This window comes from Lagenorhynchus albirostris, chromosome 19 (assembly GCF_949774975.1).
Source record: "Lagenorhynchus albirostris chromosome 19, mLagAlb1.1, whole genome shotgun sequence".
NCBI classification, from domain to species: Eukaryota; Metazoa; Chordata; class Mammalia; order Artiodactyla; family Delphinidae; genus Lagenorhynchus; species Lagenorhynchus albirostris.
Window position 1 is genome coordinate 42,012,593 of NC_083113.1, and position 20,450 is coordinate 42,033,042.

Here is a 20,450-nt window from a genome sequence, read left to right on the forward strand (position 1 = left end):
GGCTCCGGGAGGGGCGAAGCGTCCGACCCCCAGCCCGGAACCTTTCTTCTCCGCTCTGCTCAGGTTCCGGGAGCCGAGTCTGGGGCGGGCCGGAAGTGGAGGCGGTTGGTGGGGTTGGCGGGGCTCAGGGACGCGGCGCGGGTGGCGGTTTGCGAGCTTTGGGTGGACCGAGTGTAGTGACTGGTCCCACTGTCTGGTGCTGGCGGGGTAGCGTTCAGCTGGACGGTGCGCGGCGGCGGCGAACGAACGCGGCGCGGACCCGGGCGCCCGCGGCTGGGCCCATGGCCTCCTCCTGTGCGAGCATCGACATCGAGGACGCCACGCAGCACCTGCGGGACATCCTCAAGCTGGACCGGCCCGCGGGGGGTGAGCCGGAACGGTGGGGGTGGGTCCTTGGTGAGCGGGCAGAAGGGCGGTGCGGGCCTCGGCCACCCTCATGGCCCTCGGGTCATTCAGGACCGGCTCTGCATCCTCCCGGCTGGTGAGGGCAGACGAGGGTCGGAGCGGCAAATCCCTGAGCGTGCTTGCTGAAGGGCGCAGACCCCTGGGTGCAATCCTGCCCCATCCCGGAGCCGGGCCGTTCTGCCTCGTCCTTCAGCGTCTCGGCTGAAGGTGAGGCACCTTCTCTGAATTCGCAGAGCCCACCAGGTGTCCTGGCCGCAACGTCTCTAGTCTTCCTGGGACTGGCCCGGGTTCCCTACCCTTTTGCCATAGTTCAGAGGCCTAGTCTGGGCTCTGTATGCGGAGTTCTGGATCTAGACCTAGGCGCTGTAATGAAGAGCCGCTGATCTCCCTATGCAACTTGCCCTTCCTTCTGGAATACAGACTCTAGGCATGCGATTCTGAAACTGATTTTCAGGAGGACGGTGACCACCCCCAATTCCGTGTCCTCTTTGGGTTTAAGGCAAATCACAGACTGCACAGTCCTGATTGGATCTACAAACATCTGCAAGCCCTAGTTTACGTCCATTCGTTTAAACTTTTCTTGGGTTTGCAGTGGTACCTCAGCTGCTCCTGCCCTCAGTGAGCTCCTAGGACACAGAGCTAACAAGGTGTAATATAATGCTCTTCTCATTGAAAGAGAGAAGTGTTTGGCACTGTGATGGGGATAGGGTGGGTGGGGTGGGGGCTGGAGAATGCCTGAGAACAGATCTGAGAGAAGAGCAATTTTTAGGCTAGGTCTTGTAATATGGAGAGGGGCTTGGGTGTCAGGAAAGACATTCTGCAAAGAGGAAATAGCATATGTGAAAGTACCAAAGTTTCATGGCAGGTTCAGGGACCTGTGAAATGTTGTAGTGGTTGAGAGACTGGCTGGTAATGGAGGTGTGGATGTGCAGTGGCCAGAGCTGAGAATTGGTGTTTCCTCAGACCCTGTTCTGAAACCTGCTGGAAGGCCCAAACTGGTTCCCTTTGGAAGCAGGCACTGGTGCTCACTCCTGGGTTTAGCTAACCTCTAATCTCTGAGAAAATCTATCTGCTGCCTGGAACCACCAAACCCTTTTCCCCAGGCCTGGAGTGTGTGCTCCTTGGACTCATGGGCTTGGCCTGGCCCTCTCATGCTTATTAGCTGCTAGCAAACTAGTCTTCACAAAGGTTTGGTAGAGCCTGGCATGGGTAATGTGTAGCTTGTTTGTTTGTCCTCATGGTAGCCTGCCTGGAAAGGAGAGTGGTCAGCTTACCCCAGAGCAGCTAAGGTGGCTGTGATGCAAGTGAGGTGGTCCTCTTAACTCTTTGCTTACTGACTGGTACTTGATTCCCCTGTTTGCCAAGTAGCCCTTGCTTGTCTCCTCTCACTGGAGGACCATGTGAGACCCCAGGCAGTTTTGTGACTAGAAACTTGTCATATTCCTTGAATATGAGGCCTTACTCTCCTTGCTACCTGGGAGTTTTGGAGTAGTGTCTGAACCTATGAGGGTGCTTGAAACACAGCCAATGGTAAACAACTGAAAGGCTGTCTTTCCTGATTGCACACCCTACCCCATAATTTCTCTACTCTTTGTCCAACTCCTTCATGTCCATTCCTCCAGGGTGGCTTCTTCTGAGCCATTTCCGTGTCAGGCAGTCTCCTTCCTTTCTTACTTCCACATCTTGTCATGTTTTTCCATGCCTTAGAAGCCCACCCTCTCTTCTCCAACCCCTCCACTACTTTGATGTAGGCCCTGGTATCTCTCACCTGGATTCTCAACTATCCTGCATGCTACTTTAGAGCAGTCAGTCCTCTGGCCATAGCAGATCATGTCACTTTCCTATTTAAAACTTTTGTGGCTCTCATTACCACAGGGAAAATCTAAGCACCCTAGCCTCATACCCGAGACCTCTGCAGCCTTGTTTTCCCTCCATCCTTCCCATGTTTGTGTGTTCTGGCCACGCTGGCTCTGATAGCACCTCCTCTGTAAAGTCTGTCCTGACCCTTCCCATGTCCTCCTTCAAGTACACAGAGTCCCTCTGTACTGACCCAGGCCTGAGTATTAATTGGACTCAGAGCATTCTTATACCCTTCCCCCAGGTAGAAGAGCTTCATGCTCATCCTTGGTCCTAGCATGCATTAGGTTCACCATCAGTGTTTATGGAATAAAGGTTGAACAAAGGGCCCTCCTCGCCACTGACGAGCCTTGTTGAGTGTTCCTAGAGCACCTCATGGTTCTTGAGTGAAGCTCTGCAGGAGAGGCCAGTGGGCAGGTGGAATAACTTCATCAGAGTGGCCCTTTCTGTCTCTAGGTCCCAGTGCAGAGAGCCAGCGACCATCTAATGCCTACAATGGAGATCTCAATGGGCTCCTGGTCCCAGACCCCCTCTGCTCAAGTGATGGTACTTCAACAAACAAGCCTGGTCTCCGAGCCATGCCTCCTATTAACCTGCAGGAAAAGCAGGTCATGTGAGTGTCTGGGAGATGGCAGTGGTGGTGATGGGGTCTTTGAGGCATTTGTGAACTAAAGGCATAAGGTGAGGGGAGAGGGTCTAGCAGCCTCTGCTGCTTCCCCACTAGATGACCTGGGGTGGAACACTTAACCTGAGTTTGCACTAGGATGAGGGGCAACGACAAGCTCAAGGGCTTGGCCTGGATCTGAAGTTTGGGCACCTGGTTTAGCATGGAAGTAGGGCCATTCCCAAGGAGGGAGGTGAGCAAGGGAAGCTGTAGGTTTGGGGACCAGTGAACCAGGCAGAGTTGGGCATCTGGGACTTTACACTTTCACCAGAGTGTCTGTATCTTCTCCCCCCAACCCTGCCCATCGAGACTTTGGGTGGACAAGAGTCACGCTATGCACCCCTCCCCCCAGCTGCCTCTTAGGAGACGACAGTTCCACCTGCATCGGAATTTTGGCCAAGGAGGTGGAGATTGTGGCCAGCAGTGACTCTAGCATCTCGAGCAAGGCACGGGGGAGCAACAAGGTGGGTACCAGGATGTCATGGCATGTATAATGGATGGGGCACACTTAGGCTGTCCCTCCCCCATTCCATGCTGCCAGTACCTATGGGGACTATCCTGACAGACAGGTAGTGTATCCCAGTCTCAGGAAGCCAGGGTTGGCTGCCAAGTCTCTGTGGGAATCTGGCCCCAAGAATTGTGAATGGGTGGCTGGGCCTGCGCATATGGCCTTTACTGTCCCCAGGCATGCTGGGGGCTACCTCAGCTCCAGGAAAGCTGCCCCAGCCCTCGATTTCTATGACCTTCCTCACTCTTGATTCTCAGGTGAAAATCCAGCCCGTTGCCAAGTATGACTGGGAGCAGAAATACTACTATGGCAACCTGATTGCTGTGTCCAACTCTTTCTTGGCCTATGCTATTCGGGGTGAGTAGGCACAGTACAGAGGAGGGAGGTGTTCTGCTAGTAGCCCCAGAGATGCAGCTCTACTGTCCAGTCACTCAGCCCACTCAGACCGTAGAGGTATAATGGAAGGCTTGTCTGTGCTGGCCCCAGCTCTGCCAGGCCTTCTGGAGCCGAGTGAGAAAACAGAGATTGAGACTGGTAGTGGCAGAGAGGCAGGCAAGGGCAGGGCTTCTCTGCTGCTGCCTGGGCCTAGATACTTATTCATGGCCTACCGCTCTCCTGATTCTAGCTGCCAACAACGGCTCAGCGATGGTACGGGTGATCAGTGTCAGCACTTCAGAGAGGACCCTGCTCAAAGGCTTCACAGGCAGTGTGGCTGATCTGGCCTTTGCACACCTCAATTCCCCACAGCTGGCCTGCCTGGATGAGGCAGGCAACCTGTTTGTGTGGCGCTTGGCCCTGGTTAATGGCAAAATTCAGTATCCTTTCCCAGGGTGGGATGGGGGACTGAAGAAAAGTGGGCGGAGCTGGGTCTGCCAGACGTACATCATTTTCCACCTGCCTAGCCCTTAACACCCTGCTCAGAGAAGAGATCTTGGTCCATATCCGACAGCCAGAGGGCACTCCACTGAATCACTTCCGCAGGATCATCTGGTGCCCCTTCATCCCCGAAGAGAGTGAGGACTGCTGTGAGGAGGGCAGCCCAACGGTGGCCCTGTTGCATGAGGACCGGGTGAGGGGGCTGGGCCTGGGGGGAAAGGAGGGGACCAAGTAGCAATGGTGTGGTCATGGGCTGAACGCTCACCTCCCTGTACCTGCTAGGCTGAGGTGTGGGACCTGGACATGCTCCGCTCCAACCACAGCACCTGGCCCGTGGATGTCAGCCAGATCAAGCAGGGCTTCATCGTGGTAAAAGGCCACAGCACAGTAAGCCTGCAACTGACTGCCTTTGCTGCCCTCCTCTCCCCACCCCTTTATGTCCCTCATCTATTCCCTGTTCTCACAGCTGCCCACATAGCTTTCTAGCACTCTGCCATGGGTACTCGGAGCACAGAGGGACCCGTCTCCTGTGGTGCTCACACCTAACCATGCACCCTATGGAGCTGGTTTTCTCTACAGTACCCCGCCCCCATTCATTGTCTTTCATACAAACACGCAGATCCGCTTTGGGTCAGCCTAGCTCACTGCCATCCTCACCTGAGGAGGACTTGCTCCCACCTCTAGTCAGGTGGCAAAGCAAGGCTTTTTGGGTTCTTCCCAGTGCCTAAGTGAAGGGGCCCTCTCACCTGATGGGACTGTCCTGGCTACCGCAAGTCATGATGGCTTCGTCAAGTTCTGGCAGATTTACATTGAGGGGCAGGATGAGCCAAGGTAAGGTGGAGCCTGAGGGCCTGGGCTCTCCCAGGTAGGAGATCAGATCACCCACTCAGGCCACTCATATACCTGCCTGCAGGTGTTTGCACGAATGGAAGCCTCACGATGGGAGGCCCCTCTCCTGCCTCCTGTTCTGTGACAACCACAAGAAACAGGATCCTGAGTGAGTGAGTGGGCAGGCAAGAGGGTGGTGGGCTGGACTTTGGGCTCCCAGCAGGGGCCCAGCCAGCCACTCAGTGCCTTGTTGCTTTGCAGGGTCCCCTTCTGGAGGTTCCTTATTACTGGTGCTGACCAGAATCGGGAGCTGAAGATGTGGTGCACGGTGTCCTGGACCTGCCTGCAGACCATTCGGTAAGCAGGGGCTGTGGGGCTGGGCAGGGGCAGGGTTGGGTTCCTTCCACCCTCTCAGTCTCATTCATCCTGCCTCGTGGCCACCCCCTCCAGCTTCTCCCCAGATATCTTCAGCTCAGTGAGTGTGCCCCCAAGCCTCAAGGTTTGCCTGGACCTCTCAGCAGAATACCTGATTCTCAGCGATGTGCAACGGAAGGTGGGCTGCAGTGGGGACGCTCTGGGCAGAGCTGATATCATCAGGGAGGACAAGGGTGTGTGTGGCACATCCACATCTTCCCAGCCCCTGAGCTCAGCTGTGAACTCGCTACCTGTGCAGGTCCTCTACGTGATGGAACTGCTGCAGAACCAGGAGGAGGGCCGTGCCTGCTTCAGCTCCATCTCTGAGTTCCTGCTCACCCACCCTGTGCTGAGCTTCGGTATCCAGGTTGTGAGTCGCTGCCGGCTGCGGCACACTGAGGTGCTGCCAGCCGAGGAGGAGAATGACAGCCTAGGGGCTGGTGAGCTGTTCAGGGTCAGGGATGTGTGTTGGGATGTAGGGGAGTGCTGAGGCTCAGAGGGCCAGGGGCTTAGTCGTCCACATTGTCCTTGCAGATGGGACCCACGGAGCTGGTGCCATGGAGTCTGCAGCTGGTGTGCTCATCAAGCTCTTTTGTGTGCACACTAAGTGAGTGTGCTGGGGAGGCCCGCCTGTGCCCTGTCTGTGCCCCTCCCTACCCTGCTGACTCTGACTCTCATATTCTCCCCCTGCTCTCCCTGCAGGGCATTGCAAGATGTACAGATCCGCTTCCAGCCACAGCTGAACCCTGACGTGGTGGTCCCGCTCCCTACACACCCTGCCCATGAGGACTTTGGTGAGTTGGGGGTGACAGGAAAGCAGGTTCTGACTGGAGTCTGAGATCTGACTCAAGTGGCAGCTTTTCCCACAGCATTTGGAGAGTCTCGACCAGAACTGGCTTCTGAGGGCCTGGGATCGGCCACTCACGGCTCCCAGTCTGACCTCCGACGCATCGTGGAGCTGCCTGCACCTGCCGACTTCCTCAGTCTGAGCAGTGAGACCAAGCCCAAGCTGATGACACCTGACGCCTTCATGACACCTAGCACCTCCCTGCAGCAGGTATGCTGCGGGCAGAGTGTGGGGCACAGGGAGGGAGGCCCTGGGAGTGCCCCCCACAGCCACAGCCCTCGTTCTCCACATCTCCCCAGATCGCTGCATCTCCCAGTAGCAGCAGCAGCAGCAGCAGCAGTTCCTCTCTTACGGCGGTGTCTGCCATGAGCAGTACTTCGGCCGTGGACCCCTCCTTGCCCAGGTGAAATGAGGGTCAGAGTTAGGGCGTGTCGGGCTGGTGCCAGGTGATGCCAGGCTCTGGCTGCTTACACTTCATCCTTCCTGCCAGCAGGCCACCTGAGGAGCTGACCTTGAGCCCCAAGCTACAGCTGGATGGCGGTCTGACAATAAGCAGCAGTAGCAGCCTGCAGGCAAGCCCACGTAGCCTCCTGCCTGGCCTGCTCCCAAGTCCGGCCGACAAATTGCCTCCCAAAGGGCCTGGGCAGGTGCGTATGTGGGTGTGTGTGAAGTGCAGTATAGAAGGTATATGGGAGTGGGAAGCCTGGCGGCAGTCTCCTCCCACAGCACCCTGTCTTCTGGTCCTGCTCTTCCTCAGGTGGTCCATGTTTCCCCTGAGGGTATCTCAGCCCCCGGTGTCCTTGGAGGGCAGATCCTCAGCCTTTCCATCCCCACCTCCTCTCCTCCTGGGCTGCGGCCATTTTTGACCTTCCTCCCCCTTCCCTGTTGTCCCATCTCTCATCACTACACACACCAGTGCTTCGTCTCTGTACTCCTTTTACTCCTACTTCCCACCACCTAAGTTCCCACCTTTGGCCTACCTCAGGTGCCTACTGCTGCCTCTACACTATCTCTGGAGCTGCAGGAAGTGGAGCCCCTGGGGCTACCCCAGGCGTCCCCCAGCCGCACCCGCTCCCCCGATGTTATCTCCTCGGCTTCCACTGCCCTGTCCCAGGATATCCCTGAGATCGCATCTGAGGCGCTGTCCCGTGGCTTTGGCTCCTCCGCTCCGGAGGGCCTGGAGCCAGACAGTATGGCCTCAGCTGCTTCAGCACTACACCTGCTGTCTCCACGGCCCCGGCCGGGACCCGAGCTTGGCCCCCAGCTTAGCCTGGATGGAGGCCCTGGGGATGGGGATCGGCATAGTACCCCTTCCCTCCTGGAGGCAGCCTTGACCCAGGAGGCCACGGCCCCTGACAGTCAGGTCTGGCCTACGGCACCAGACATTACTCGTGAGACCTGCAGCAGCCTGGCAGAGAGGTGAGGAGCTTAGGAGTGGGAAATGTGCTGATGGTAGGGGCTTCAGATAGAGTCATCCACTGCTGAGTTGGCCTGTCCCCCCAGCCCCCGGAATGGCCTCCAGGAAAAGCACAAGAGCCTGGCCTTTCACCGACCACCTTATCACCTGCTACAGCAACACGACAGTCAGGACGCCAGTGCCGAGCAAAGGTAGGCACCACCCCGCACCGTTCCTCTCACAGGGAGGGCCAACAAGTGGGTAGGTGCCTATTTCTCTCCCTGCCCTTCCCACAGCGACCATGATGATGAGGTGGCCAGCCTGGCCTCTGCTTCAGGGGGTTTTGGCACCAAAGTTCCCACTCCACGTCTTCCTGCCAAGGACTGGAAGACCAAAGGATCCCCTCGGGCCTCACCCAAGCTCAAGCGAAAGGGCAAAAAGGATGACGGGTAGGACGGGTCCTGGGGCCAGGGAGAGGGGTGGTCTTCAGGCTGCCTGCTTGACATGGCCTGAGGTGCTTCTCTTCTGTGGCAGGGATTCGTCCGTGGGATCCCGGCTCACAGAGCACCAGGTGAGCGAGCAAACACCCTTTCTGCTTCTGGGACTCCTGCCTGTGGGGGTGGGGTAGGGTCCAAGCCTTCCCCTGGTCTGGTGTGTGGGGTTGGGCGGGGCGGGCTTCATGTGACTGTTGGTGTTCCTGGCAGGTGGCAGAGGCCCCTGAGGACTGGCCAGCACTAATTTGGCAGCAGCAGAGAGAGCTGGCGCAGCTTCGACACAGCCAAGAAGAGCTGCTACAGCGTCTGTGCACCCAACTTGAAGGCCTGCAGAGCACCGTCACGGGCCACGTAGAACGTGCCCTAGAGTCACGGCACGAGCAGGAGCGTATCCTTGTGGGCAGTGGCACAGCATGGGGCGGCAGCAGCATTCTTGGCCCAGGAAGGGATATGGGACCTGCTGCAGCCCTGTTCCTTAGCTACAATGCAGAGCGGCGACTGGAGCGGGCACTGGCCGAGGGACAGCAGCGTGGTGGGCAGCTGCAGGAGCAGCTGACGCAACAGCTGTCCCAAGCGCTATCTTCAGCTGTGGCTGGGCGGCTGGAGCGCAGCATACGGGATGAGATCAAGAAGACGGTTCCTCCATGTGAGTTTTGCATGGAGACTTCTGGGTGGGCCAGATGGGAGTGGGGCCCCCTACCTGTCAAGCTTCTTCTCATGGCTCTACCTTTCCCTCCTCACCCTGTCCCAGGTGTGTCTAGGAGTCTGGAGCCCGTGGCAGGCCAACTGAGCAACTCAGTGGCCACCAAGCTCACAGCCGTGGAGGGTAGCATGAAAGAGAATATCTCCAAGCTGCTGAAGTCCAAGGTGCTATGGGACCCAAGGTGAGGGAGGTTGGTGGTTGGTGGGCTTGGGCTCAGCTTTCAACTCAGGCCCCTTCTTCCACCCCCAGAACTTAACAGATGCCATTGCCCGAGCAGCCGCAGACACGTTACAGGGGCCGATGCAGGCCGCCTACCGTGAAGCCTTCCAGAGCGTGGTACTGCCCGCCTTTGAGAAGAGCTGCCAGGCCATGTTCCAGCAGATCAATGATAGCTTCCGACTGGGCACGCAGGAATGTGAGTAGGGTCATATGCCCCAAGAAGGGAAGGGCTATCGTCTTCTCCCTACCATCCCTCTCATGGCCCCCATGGTCACTTCTCAGACTTGCAGCAGCTGGAGAGCCACATGAAGAGCCGAAAGGCACGAGAACAGGAGGCGCGGGAGCCCGTGCTGGCCCAGCTGCGGGGCCTGGTCAGCACGCTGCAGGGAGCCACGGAGCAGATGGCGGCTACCGTGTCCAGCAGCGTTCGGGCTGAGGTGCAGCACCAGCTGCACGTGGCTGTGGGCAGGTGTGTGGGCAGGGCACTGAGCAAGGTGGTGTGTTTGGAAAGGGCCAGACCCAACTGCCTGTCAGCCTCATCTCCCTCACTTGCCTTTGCAGCCTGCAAGAGGCAATTTTAGCACAGGTGCAGCGCATTGTTAAGGGTGAGGTGAGTGTGGCACTGAAGGAGCAGCAGGCTGCCGTCACCTCTAGCATCATGCAGGCCATGCGCTCAGCTGCTGGCACACCTGTCCCTACCACCCACCTCGACTGCCAAGCCCAGCAAGCCCATATCCTGCAGCTGCTGCAGCAGGGCCACCTCAACCAGGCCTTCCAGCAGGTAAGCCGGGCACTAAGCCCAGATAGAGTCAGGAGTCTCCTGACAAGGCTCACACATCATACATTCCACTCTACCCATCATGCTTTGGGTGGTCTGGCCTCAGCAGACTCTTTTTGGTTCTCTTTGGCCTCCAGGGCATTTCCCTTGCTCTTCCCTCTGTCTGGACCCTGGATCCCTTTCTTCCTACCTCAGTCTACCTTGTTTCAGAACCACCCTTCTCAGGAAAACTTTCCTGATTCCCTAGAGTAACAACACAGCCCTACAGTGCTCTCTCTGGGCCCCAAAGCATCCCCCTCAGGATGCCCTACTCTGGTCATCCTCTCCCAGGCCACATAGCCAGACAAGCAGGCATTCCGTCCTGACATTAGCTATAAACTCTGTTCTCTACTCAGGCCCTGACAGCTGCCGACCTGAACCTGGTGCTGTACGTGTGTGAAACTGTAGACCCAGGCCAGGTGTTTGGGCAGCCACCTTGCCCCCTCTCCCAGCCTGTACTCCTTTCACTCATCCAGCAACTGGCCTCTGACCTTGGCACTCGAACTGACCTCAAGCTCAGGTGAGTGGGCATAGTCAGGGACTAGGGCTGTGGTGAAGGGCGGGGAGCAGTTCAAAGCAGCGACTCCCACTCCTGCCTGACTCCCCTCCTTAATTTTCTCCACCAATCCCCTCTGTCCCCACCCATCTCAGGCTTTGAGGCCTCCATTATCAGCCTCTGGGCCTCATTGCCACCAGGGGGCACTCCTCTCTGCTCGAGGTCACCTGTAGCCTGTCCTTTTCCTAAACCCCCAGCTACCTGGAAGAGGCTGTGATGCACCTGGACCACAGTGACCCCATCACTCGGGACCACATGGGCTCCGTCATGGCCCAGGTGCGCCAGAAGCTCTTCCAGTTCCTGCAGGCGGAGCCACACAACTCACTTGGCAAAGCGGCCCGGCGTCTCAGCCTCATGCTGCACGGCCTTATGACCCCCAGCCTCCCTTAGCTCAGCCTGCCTTGCCCAGGATGGGGTGGCACTGAAGGTCAGCAGACAGGCCTAGGCCAAAGCAGGGTCATGTCTGCCCTTTACCTGCTCAGGCTCCCACCTCTGGCGTGTTTGATGGGGATAGCACTGGCTATGGTCTATAGGTTGTGGTAGCCAGCAGGTTTAGGCTGGGCCCAGGGTGGGTATTGTGCCTTCTTGGGTTCTGCCATGCCTGGAGCATGACCCCTGAGATTATGACACCACTTTAGTTGAATTTTCCATGTTCCTTTTTACCACCAGTTTGGTTCTTTTTGTTTTTGAAAAACATTGAGAAATTCAATTAAATGCTTTTGGAATAAAATGGAGTATGTGTATGCTTTTCTTTGGCATGACTTTGATAACTGCCCTTTGTTACCTGCCCCCTCTCCTGGAGCTCTGTCTAGGCCAACCCACCCCAGGGCCCTGGACACCCACCCTCATCTGCCCAACTGCCTTCCCAGATCTCCGCTCTCCATCTCTGAGGCAAGGCAAGGGCCCTGGGATCAGCTCAGCACCACCCCGAGCTCCTGGGTTCTCCTCTCTGGAGTCCCTCCCTTCTTTGCCTATCTGAACTGGGGGGTGGGGCTGCTGGCTGGTTTGAGCTCCACCCTCAGCCCCCATCCAATCACAGTTCCTCCTTCTGGGGGCTGGGCCGAAGGGCTGCACTCCAAGCTGCCAGCTCTGGCACTAGGCTCCCAGCCCAGGGAAGATGTGCTGCCGCTTCTGTCACCGCTGGCAACCGCCCTGTGCACTGGGGCTGTTGCTGCTGCTGCTGCCGCCCCTTGGTGAGTGCTGGCGTGCTGGACCCAACCCAGTCCACACACCCCCTCCCCAGGCTGGGTGTAGGTTGTGTGGGAGCTGAGGCACAGCCCTCCTGAGCGCTGAGAGTCAGGGTGGAGAGGAGGTGAGGGCTCCAGGGAGGGATTGTGTGCCAGTGGCTTCAGGATGTAAAGTGAGGGTGGGAACTGAACCCTAGTTTCGGAGGGAAGAACCCCCAAATTCCACAGTCCCCATCCTGATAAGGGGAGACTTGACCTCTTGCGGGACTCCCAGACCAACCGTGGGATCTCTGAGGTCCTCTCTTAGGGTCGAACCTGGATCCCAACCCCCTCTATTCTGCCCTACCCGTCAGAAAACACTTGTCTCTGGGGAGGGGATGGAAAGGCCAAACAAAGATTGTCTAGGCTGCAGAGAAACTGGAAGTTGCCAGGGGACCTGCCTCCTTTCACCATGTCCATACTCTCATTTGGACCATTCTCACCTGACCTGGGACCCAGCAGCTCGGAAGAAGAGCCAACTCCTGGGACGAGGCTTCTCCTTCCCCCATCCCCACCTATCCTGTCCAGGTCTGCCTAGAAGGGGGCAGAGGCAGGTGGTCCCCAGATGTGCCCCTTAGTTCCCTGGGGCACCCCTTTCACGCTGAGTCACGTCCCCAGAACGCTCCCTGGTAAACAAGCCCCTGGGGTTTGGCGGCGAGGGGCGGGGATGGTGAGGGCACGCCACCTCATCCTATCAACTATTCTCCACCCCCACCCCCAGTCCTTGTATCTCCCCTGGCAGCAACTACAGCGGTCCCAGGCCGCTGTGACACCATATACCAGGGCTTTGCCGAGTGTCTCATCCGCTTGGGGGACGGCATGGGCCGCGGAGGTGAGCTGGAGAGCGTCTGCAGGTACGGGCAGGCGTGAGGGCAGCAGCCCAACCCCACACCCTTGGGGTCTGAACCTCTTCCCTCCCATTCCAAAGCCCCCTGCCCCACCTGATTACCCTAACCCCACACCCTTGACAGGTCTTGGAATGATTTCCACACCTGTGCCTCGCGAGTCCTGTTGGGCTGCCCTGAGGAGGCCGCCGCCGTGTGGGAGTCACTACAGCAAGAAGCTCGCCGGGCCCCACACCCAGATAATTTGCACACTCTGTGCGGCACCCCTGTACGCCTTCAGGAGCACGGGGCGGGCCCAGAGACCAACCAGGAGACGCTGCGGGCGACAGCGCCAGCACCCACTCGGGTCCCCGAGCCCCCTCTGCTGGCGGCTGCTTTGGCACTCGCCTGCCTCCTGGGTCCTCTGGCCTAGCCGGTCTGGCTGGGTAGCAGCGTGTTCCCCCCCCCGCCCCCCCTGCCCCCCCCACCCGCCCCGTCTCGAAAGCGCTCGGCTTTCATTAAACGTATTTATATTTGTACCAAGCTCCTTCCTTTCTTTCCACTGTGGCCCACCTGGCTGGGGTGGAGGCCTCAAGAAGCTGATCCCCAGGACGAGATGGGCGGGCTGAAGACCACCATAGGGGACTCAGTCTTTCTCTTCACAAACACTCATTTCCCAGGGGCAGTGCAGAGCTTTCCATTGCCAGCAGGTTCCAAGACTTCTGGTGGTGACCCAAGATGTGTGGGAATGCACATATTTCTCTGTTCTCCCGGGCTGGGAGAACTCCTAGCCCTACCTGCCCCTCCTGTCCTGGCCCCTAGGGGCCATGTGAGGTGATAGAGTGTCCGCACCCCCACCCTCAGCCAGTCCACCCCCCTCCCCAGGTTCTTTCCAGTTTCCAGGCTCCTGTCCATCTCACCTCCTCTTCCCTCTGCTGAACTACCACCTTAGCCTTCAAGACACAGTTCAGATTAAGTACCCTTTCCTCTCCTTCTCTGGGGTCCTGATTAATCTAAGGGGAGCCTGTTCCAGAAGATGGGGAGCCCCCATTGGAGTCTACATTCAAGTACCTGAGGTGACCTGGAGCTGCAGAAATTGGGGTCACGATGAGGGTTCCTCTGGCCTTACGCTCTCCACAAGCTTGTTCTTTGAGAAGAGGTGTGCAGTGTGAGGTCAGAACAATCCCGGAAGGCTTTCTGGAAGCACAGAGGAGCCCCAGTTCATCATGGTGGAGAAGAAGAGCAAGAATCAGAACGGGCAGAATCCTGAGGGAAGGAGGAGGCCTCAGAGAGGGTGAGACCCTCTATTGATCAGTCATCTACTGTCCCTGCCAGGACCCTCTTCCAAGCCATCACCCCACGACTTGTGTGGGCACTGCCATGGCCTCCTCACTGGCTTCTACTCTCACTCCCTCCACTTTATTCCCCATTTTCTAAATTGAAAAACTGATCCTGATATTAAACTCCTTTTCATTGTCTATAAGGCCCTATGTAAGCCAGCTATGTTTATATATAGGACATTTTATTCAGTCTACTCCTTCAACTCCCCCTCTATAGTAGCACAGAGGAGTGATCTACCTACTCAGTCCTTGGGTTAAGGGGAGGTTTCAGAGAAGGACCATGATAGAGGGTGATAGGAGGTAAGGATACAAGACTTACAAATGGTGGAGGAGAACTGGGGCTGAGTTGGAGAGGACTTTACAAGAGGGGCCCAGGCAATCAGCTGGGAGGGGAGGAGGGGTGGGAGTCCAGAACTTGGCAGGCCAGGTTTGCACTAAAGCCCATGCTGGAAGGTTGTTGGCCCTAGGACAGAATCAGGCCTGATAGGACCCTTGACTAGGCTCCAGGATGACAGGTGCCTCCAGAGACCTCCACCCTACTTTATCATGTAGGAGCCCTACTTCAGCAACGCTTCCCAAACACCCTCCCATTCCAGTTAGCTAAGATGCTTCAGTTAACTCACTCTCTGCCCTGTCTTTTCTCCTGTACTTCATTCACCTGTATTTTTATCCCCACTTCTCTCTCTCTCATCCATTCCTTACCCATCTCACATCACCTGAAGGAGAAGGTTCAGGAAAAAAACCCTCCCAGATCCACCCCCTTTGACCACCAGTATCTTCCAGAAGGAAAGGCCAGCCTTTTATTCTTTGTACATCTATTCTCTGTGCTCAGAATAACCTTCCTCATTTCCTCCTGGTGAACTCCTACTTCTTGTTCAGTATCACCTACCGCCTCCCTAACCCTGACTCCAAGCTGAATCAGAAGCCTCCTTCAGGTCCACAGAGCTCCTGGGCTTTCTTCTGTCTCTGTACGGATAACACTGGTTCACTGGCTTCTTACTGTCTGGGTCTAGGTCAGAATTCCCCACTCTGGATTCCCCAAGTGTCCTCTTTGTGTCTCTAGCACCCAGCCTAAGGCTGGGTATAAAGAGTGTACTTGTGGGAGTGCGTGGAATGAAAAACAGAATTGCTAAATCCTGCATAGGAAGTGTTACAGTCAGCAAAAGCTTGGACTGAGAATGACTTCAGTATGGAGGATGTGTCTTCTTGGGGCAGCCCTCTTAACCTGAGCATACTATTTGGAGGGATGGTGCTGGGGCTCCAAACCCCAAAAGTCTTTCTAGAACCACTCTTACTCTTGGTGGGTGGCCAGGAGCAGGCCGCTTCCAGGAGCAGGGGCTCGATTGTGTTGGCCAGCCATCAAAGGGATTACCATCCTCCCGCTGTGACCTACTTTCCCCTGGTTTTTGCCCCCTAAGTCCCTGCTCTTCCCTGGAATTGAGTGACCTGGAGTGTGTGCAGGGGGGTGGGGTTGGGGACAGAATCTGCTCTCTGGCCAGGGGCTTAAGAGCTTTGTGTGTTTTATCCCAGAGCTGCAGGAAAGGGGTGGGCAGAGAGCCAAGTGGGCTGAGCCCTAGACACAGCTGCCCAGGCTAGAGCATCATGATAATGGTGCTTCTCATGTTTGCAGCTCTGCAGACATGGAACAGCTTATTGTTCAGGGGAGAATCTGGGGGTTGGATATCCTGAGCCCAGTCCCCTCTGCATCAATATACCTCTTCATCTCAGGGCCCCCGTGTTCTTCACCAGAGCCCAGGCCAGCACCTTCCATAGCAAGGGCTCAATAAACATTTATTGAATTAATTTGCTGAATGTCTGTAAAATAGAGGTGTTGTGTGGATTTCTAAGCCCCATCAACCCTGGAATTCTATATTATTTTCAACCCTCACAATAACTGTGAGGTCAAGACTATGATCCCCATTATACAGATAAGAAACATGAAGCTTAAGGAGGGGAAGACGTCTTGCTTAAGTTCAGTTCACACAACTGTGGAAGTGTCAGAGCTGGGATATGATCCCAAGTTTGATTGGCCCCTAAGTTCATTCCCTTAAGCATCACACTAGACATATGGAAATAATTTTTTAAGTTTTCTTTTTCCTTTTTATTTATTTTATTTTTGGCTGAGTGGCCTGTGGGATTTTAGTTGCCTGACCAGGGATTGAACCCACGCCCCCTTGCAGTGGAAGCATGAAGTCTTAACCACTGGACCACCAGAGAAGTCCCTAAAGGTTTCTTTTTTAATAAAATCTTTTATGAAGCCCTACTACATAAAACAGACTGTGATATTTTATTGGTGTTAATATATGTTTAGGTTTAAAGTATACCATTAGCTTATACAGTTAAAGACAATTCCATGTATGAAGTAAGGGCTCAATAAAGATTTTAAGAAATGAACAGACTGCAATGAGGAAGATGTATGGAGATTACAATCCCATCATCACTCAAAAGTAGTTGTGGCCAGGGGGGTTAAGGTGATGGACTAGAAATCCATTGGGGTTTCCCTGCGCAGGTTCAAATCCTGCCAAACTATGCCACCTTTCCCTTATGGTGATCCCTATTGAGTCACAGCCAGTTGGGGAAGAATGCTGTTGCCTTAAAGAAAGAAACTGGGTTGTTCTCCAGCCCTGCTCTTTATGGTTGCTCAGTGAAAGACTCCACCAAGCACGTGGATTGCGCCCCAATAGTAAATATAAGGTAAGTAATAAAAATATTATTAAAGAAGGAAAAAAAATCCCCTTATTACTTGAGACACTTATTTCCCCCCCATCTCCACCCCGAATCTGGGTTGATTGTAAAGTTAAGTGAGATAATTCTGACCCTATAGCGGAATTGTTAATGGTAACAATTTTTCTTTAATCTACTTGTTTTGCAGCCTCAGGATATACTAAATTTAGTAACAATAAAAACAACAATAATTAAACTGTTACTCTGAAGTTGGCCCCAAACTAATCTCACCTATTCTCGTTAACCATTTGCAACTCCAATGTGATGGAGGTCAAATTCAACATATCTGAGTGCCTGAATTATTTTAATTTCAGTTAAGAAAATAATTTGTTAATTAAATTTACACCGATCCTTTCCGGAGTTCCAGAGGCACTTCCAGAAACCTCCTGAAATGCACTACGTCCCCAACCACGCACTATATTATTATTTTATTTTTGGCCGCGCCCCGCGGCATGCGGGATCTTAGTTTCCCCACCAGGGATAGAACCCGTGGCCCCTGAATTGGGAGTGCGGAGTCTTAACCTCTGGATCTCCATGGAAATCCACCCAACCTCGCACTATAAAGCGCCCTGTCCCCAACCTGAATCTTGAAACTTTCTCCCTACTTCCCACGGTGCCTACCCCAAACCTAAGGTCGAGACACTTGGAGCGACACAGAGACTCACCTCCTACTCCCGAAGAGAGCCCGACCCCGCCCTGAAGGCGTTGACTGGCAAGCCACGCTCGGAGAGCCGCCAACCACGTAGCCCGGCCCTCTCGAGTCCGCCCCTGTCCCGCCCCGTGGGCGGCCCGGATTTGTTTTGGCGTCAAGAGCGCGCTGTGATGACGCCACGACGCTGACGCCTGAGGATGGCGGCGGCGGCGGCGGCGGCGGTGTTGGTGGTCGGGGCTGTGTCCGCGGCCCGGAGAGGGTCAGCACAGTCGCCCGGACGCCGAAGAGCCCGCCGCCCGCGCGAGGTGAGGCGGCCCGGCCAGGACCGACGGCCCCATGGGCGGGAGGGGCTGACGAGCTGCAGCCACGGTCGCTTCCTGGAGCACTGGGCCCGTCCCTGCCCAGCCCAGAGCCCTCGGCCTGTGCCCGCTGCGCCGGGGCCTAGGGGGAGTGGGTAGCAGGCCAGGCGATGGCTGCTTGGGGTCCCTGGTGTCCGAGGCTTGACTGGCCTTGAAACATGCTGCTGCGCTGGGTAGCCCGTCTCTGAGGCCCCAAGGGCCAGGTGGACGTGGTCAGCTGTCCTGCCAGCTGTTCAACCAGTCGACATCGGTCAGGGTGAACCAACCTGGTTGTCCTCACTACCTTCTCGTGTCTGGCACCTACTCCACACCTCCTCTTTTGCTACTGAACGACAGGGTCGGGGGGCAGCTAGTCTCTTCCTTGTTCAGGCTGGGGAAAATCACACCTGAGTCCAGCCGGGTCGCCTGCTTTGTAACCCAGTTATCCCTCTGCTTTTATAAGGGGAAGCCCAGCTCCCCCACGCTCACTCCCTCTCCTGAAACTGTGAAGTGATAATTCCCACTTGAAAATCTGAATAAGTCCTTCATTGCCTAAAACTGGCTCCTTGGTACCTGCAGGGTAAAGGCCAAACTTCATAGCAGGGCATTCAGGGCTCTTCATAATCTGGCATAACCCCGAAGTTAACACCTGGGCACTTCTGTCTCCTGCATACATAGTTTGTTGTTGGGGGTATGTACATCTGCCGTTAGCTCTGTGTTTTAACACCCTTTCGCTTTAAATACGCAATTTTCTCACTTTGTACTACTCTTCTTTTCCCCACCCCCACCTCCACCCACCAGTTTGGAAAATTTACATCTGTCCTTTAAAATCCACCTTAGATTTAATTTCCTTGGAAAAGCCTCCCTTCACATGTAACCATTGACTCCTCTGTACTTCAATTCATGTGACTACTGTTGGAGTTTATTGTGTTGTGTCACCTGATGGTTGGCCTGGGGATTGTCTCTTCTGTCTGCATATCAGTGTCTGGCTCTGTGCTTGGCATAAAGTAGGAGCTGAGTCAACTGTGATGGGTTGCTGATTTAAGAATGGATATAGATTCAGCTATACTACTGAGCACATATCAGGGGCCAGGACCTGAGATGAGCACAGCAAATGCGAGTGTCCTGTTTGCACATTCACACGTGTGCATGTGGTAGGTGGTGCAGCCTTGTCAACCTGATGATCTAAAATCTCCTAGGGTGGTTTTTCAAAATACAAATTGAAGAGTTTCATTTTCTGAGATTTTGATGCAGAATATCTGGAATCTGGTAGGAATCTGTATTTTTTTTTTTTTTTTTTTTTTGCGCGGTACGCAGGCCTCTCCCTGCTGTGGCCTCTCCCGTTGTGGAGCACAGGCTCCGGACGAGCAGGCTCAGCGGCCATGGCTCACGGGCCCAGCCGCTCCGCGGCATGTGGGATCTTCCCGGAACGGGGCACGAACCCGTGTCCCCTGCATCGGCAGGCGGACTCTCAACCACTGCACCACCAGGGAAGCCCGGAATCTGTATTTTTTTAAAACTCTCCAGGTGACTTTACTATGCTCCTTAGTTGAAAATCTTTGTCATTACTCCAGGAAACTGTTGTGTCTTTGTCCAGTGGGAAGGGCCAGCTGTGCCTTGTAGCACACAACTGCTGTTGCAGTCTCATTTCCCATATCTTGGGGAGGCAGGATGATTTGGTGGTTAGAAGTATGGGGTTTGGAATAAGAAAGACTTTGATTCAGTTCTTGATTTTTATGAGATCTTGAGGTTCTTTGAGTCCTAGTTTGCTCATCCCATAATAGGAATAATCATGCCTACTTTATGTGGTTGCAGAGAGGAGTGAGAATGCATATAAGACGCTTAGCACAGTTGAAACTTAGGAAATGGAAGCCACTGTTATTACTAATGGCTGTTCTTCCCAGGGTTTATCCCATGTCAAAAGGGGATCTCATCTTAGTAAGCCTGTTTGCTCTTCAGACTGAGTCTTGTGTAGGAAGCTACCTTATGTTATGTGATTTCCTTGAGGTAATTTCTGATCATCAGAGATAGCTCTGACAAAACTGCTTCTACTCAGGGCAGTTGCAGTTGGCCACTACCCTAGAAAAGATGTTGATTGCTGACTCACTGGAGGGCGGGTTTGCTGAATAAGTATGTTGTCCAGGTCTAATTGCAATTCTTGTTAAGTTGTGTAAATGAGCTAAAGAAAGTGCAGCTTTCAGGAAACCTGTTTGCCTCTTACACTGAGCTAGAGCTGAGCCTCACTTGGAATGGAATACCCCAGAAGATCCTAGTGTCTGTGAAATCTGAACTAGATACTGGGGTTCTCTGTCACTCACAAGTTCATCGTTAAGTGAGTGAGACTTTGGTTTAGCCGTCTGTTTTTACTTTGTAAGTGTGAGCATGTTATTTGGGCACTTTTTTTTTTTTTTGCGGTACGCGGGGCTCTCACTGTTGTGGCCTCTCCCGTTGCGGAGCACAGGCTCCGGACGCACAGGCCCAGCGGCCATGGCTCACGGGCCCAGCCGCTCCGCGGCATGTGGAATCTTCCTGGACTGGGGCACGAACCCGTGTCCCCTGCATTGGCAGGCAGACTCTCAACCACTGCGCCGCCAGGGAAGCCCTGTTTGGGCAACTTTGATCCTCTCCATTGCTTCCTAACTGTGTGATGTGAAGTGGCTATAGGTGTGCCAAAGTACTGACCCTTAAGCTTTGAGATAGCTGAGAACAGCTGTCTCCATTGGCCCAGGGTGCACAGAGAAAAATTTGAGAAGTACAGCCCT

General features: G+C 55.1%; 3 protein-coding genes across 14 annotated transcripts in view; all 3 read left to right on the top strand.

Annotated features, from left to right (window-relative positions):
- Positions 1–91: 91 nt before the first annotated feature.
- Positions 92–11,314, top strand: EDC4 (enhancer of mRNA decapping 4). 10 transcript variants are annotated; one of them, XM_060132486.1, is made up of 29 exons: positions 92–366; positions 2,719–2,875; positions 3,198–3,390; positions 3,692–3,791; positions 4,060–4,249; positions 4,356–4,503; positions 4,593–4,697; positions 5,032–5,141; positions 5,224–5,307; positions 5,400–5,495; positions 5,589–5,691; positions 5,812–5,992; positions 6,087–6,159; positions 6,255–6,346; positions 6,422–6,609; positions 6,699–6,802; positions 6,890–7,046; positions 7,385–7,818; positions 7,903–8,007; positions 8,092–8,244; positions 8,330–8,366; positions 8,500–8,677; positions 8,780–8,935; positions 9,041–9,156; positions 9,242–9,407; positions 9,494–9,680; positions 9,773–9,992; positions 10,385–10,548; positions 10,782–11,314. In XM_060132486.1, exons 1-29 carry the CDS (start codon positions 282–284, stop codon positions 10,972–10,974), a joined length of 4,275 nt encoding a protein of 1,424 aa, XP_059988469.1. In that variant the 5' UTR covers positions 92–281; the 3' UTR covers positions 10,975–11,314. The 10 variants fall into 10 exon arrangements, with proteins under 10 accessions (XP_059988469.1, XP_059988470.1, XP_059988474.1 ...); XM_060132487.1 differs by having other exon boundaries at positions 6,893–7,046; XM_060132491.1 differs by having other exon boundaries at positions 3,279–3,390.
- Positions 11,315–12,195: 881 nt separating this feature from the next.
- Positions 12,196–13,067, top strand: NRN1L (neuritin 1 like). Its single transcript, XM_060129803.1, has 2 exons — positions 12,196–12,664; positions 12,782–13,067. The coding sequence occupies exons 1-2, from the start codon at positions 12,630–12,632 to the stop codon at positions 13,065–13,067; spliced, it is 321 nt and encodes a 106-aa protein (XP_059985786.1). The 5' UTR covers positions 12,196–12,629.
- Positions 13,068–17,547: 4,480 nt separating this feature from the next.
- Positions 17,548–20,450, top strand: part of PSKH1 (protein serine kinase H1) — a 35,070-nt gene continuing 32,167 nt past the window's right edge. For all 3 annotated transcript variants that reach the window (XR_009537043.1, XM_060130623.1, XM_060130624.1), the window contains exon 1: positions 17,548–17,655. The gene's annotated coding sequence lies outside the window, so the exon portion shown is untranslated. The remainder of the gene's footprint in view (positions 17,656–20,450) is intronic.

Excerpts from the sequence above, each read along its gene's own strand:
- NRN1L (XM_060129803.1), top strand. The coding sequence starts at position 12,630 with ATGGGCCGCGGAGGTGAGCTGGAGAGCGTCTGCAG. Across the intron at positions 12,665-12,781 it reads GAGCTGGAGAGCGTCTGCAG|GTCTTGGAATGATTTCCACA; the intron begins GTACGGGCAGGC and ends CACCCTTGACAG.
- EDC4 (XM_060132481.1), top strand. The coding sequence starts at position 282 with ATGGCCTCCTCCTGTGCGAGCATCGACATCGAGGACGCCACGCAGCAC. Across the intron at positions 6,347-6,421 it reads CCCTGCCCATGAGGACTTTG|CATTTGGAGAGTCTCGACCA; the intron begins GTGAGTTGGGGG and ends CTTTTCCCACAG. Across the intron at positions 9,681-9,772 it reads CTGCACGTGGCTGTGGGCAG|CCTGCAAGAGGCAATTTTAG; the intron begins GTGTGTGGGCAG and ends TTGCCTTTGCAG.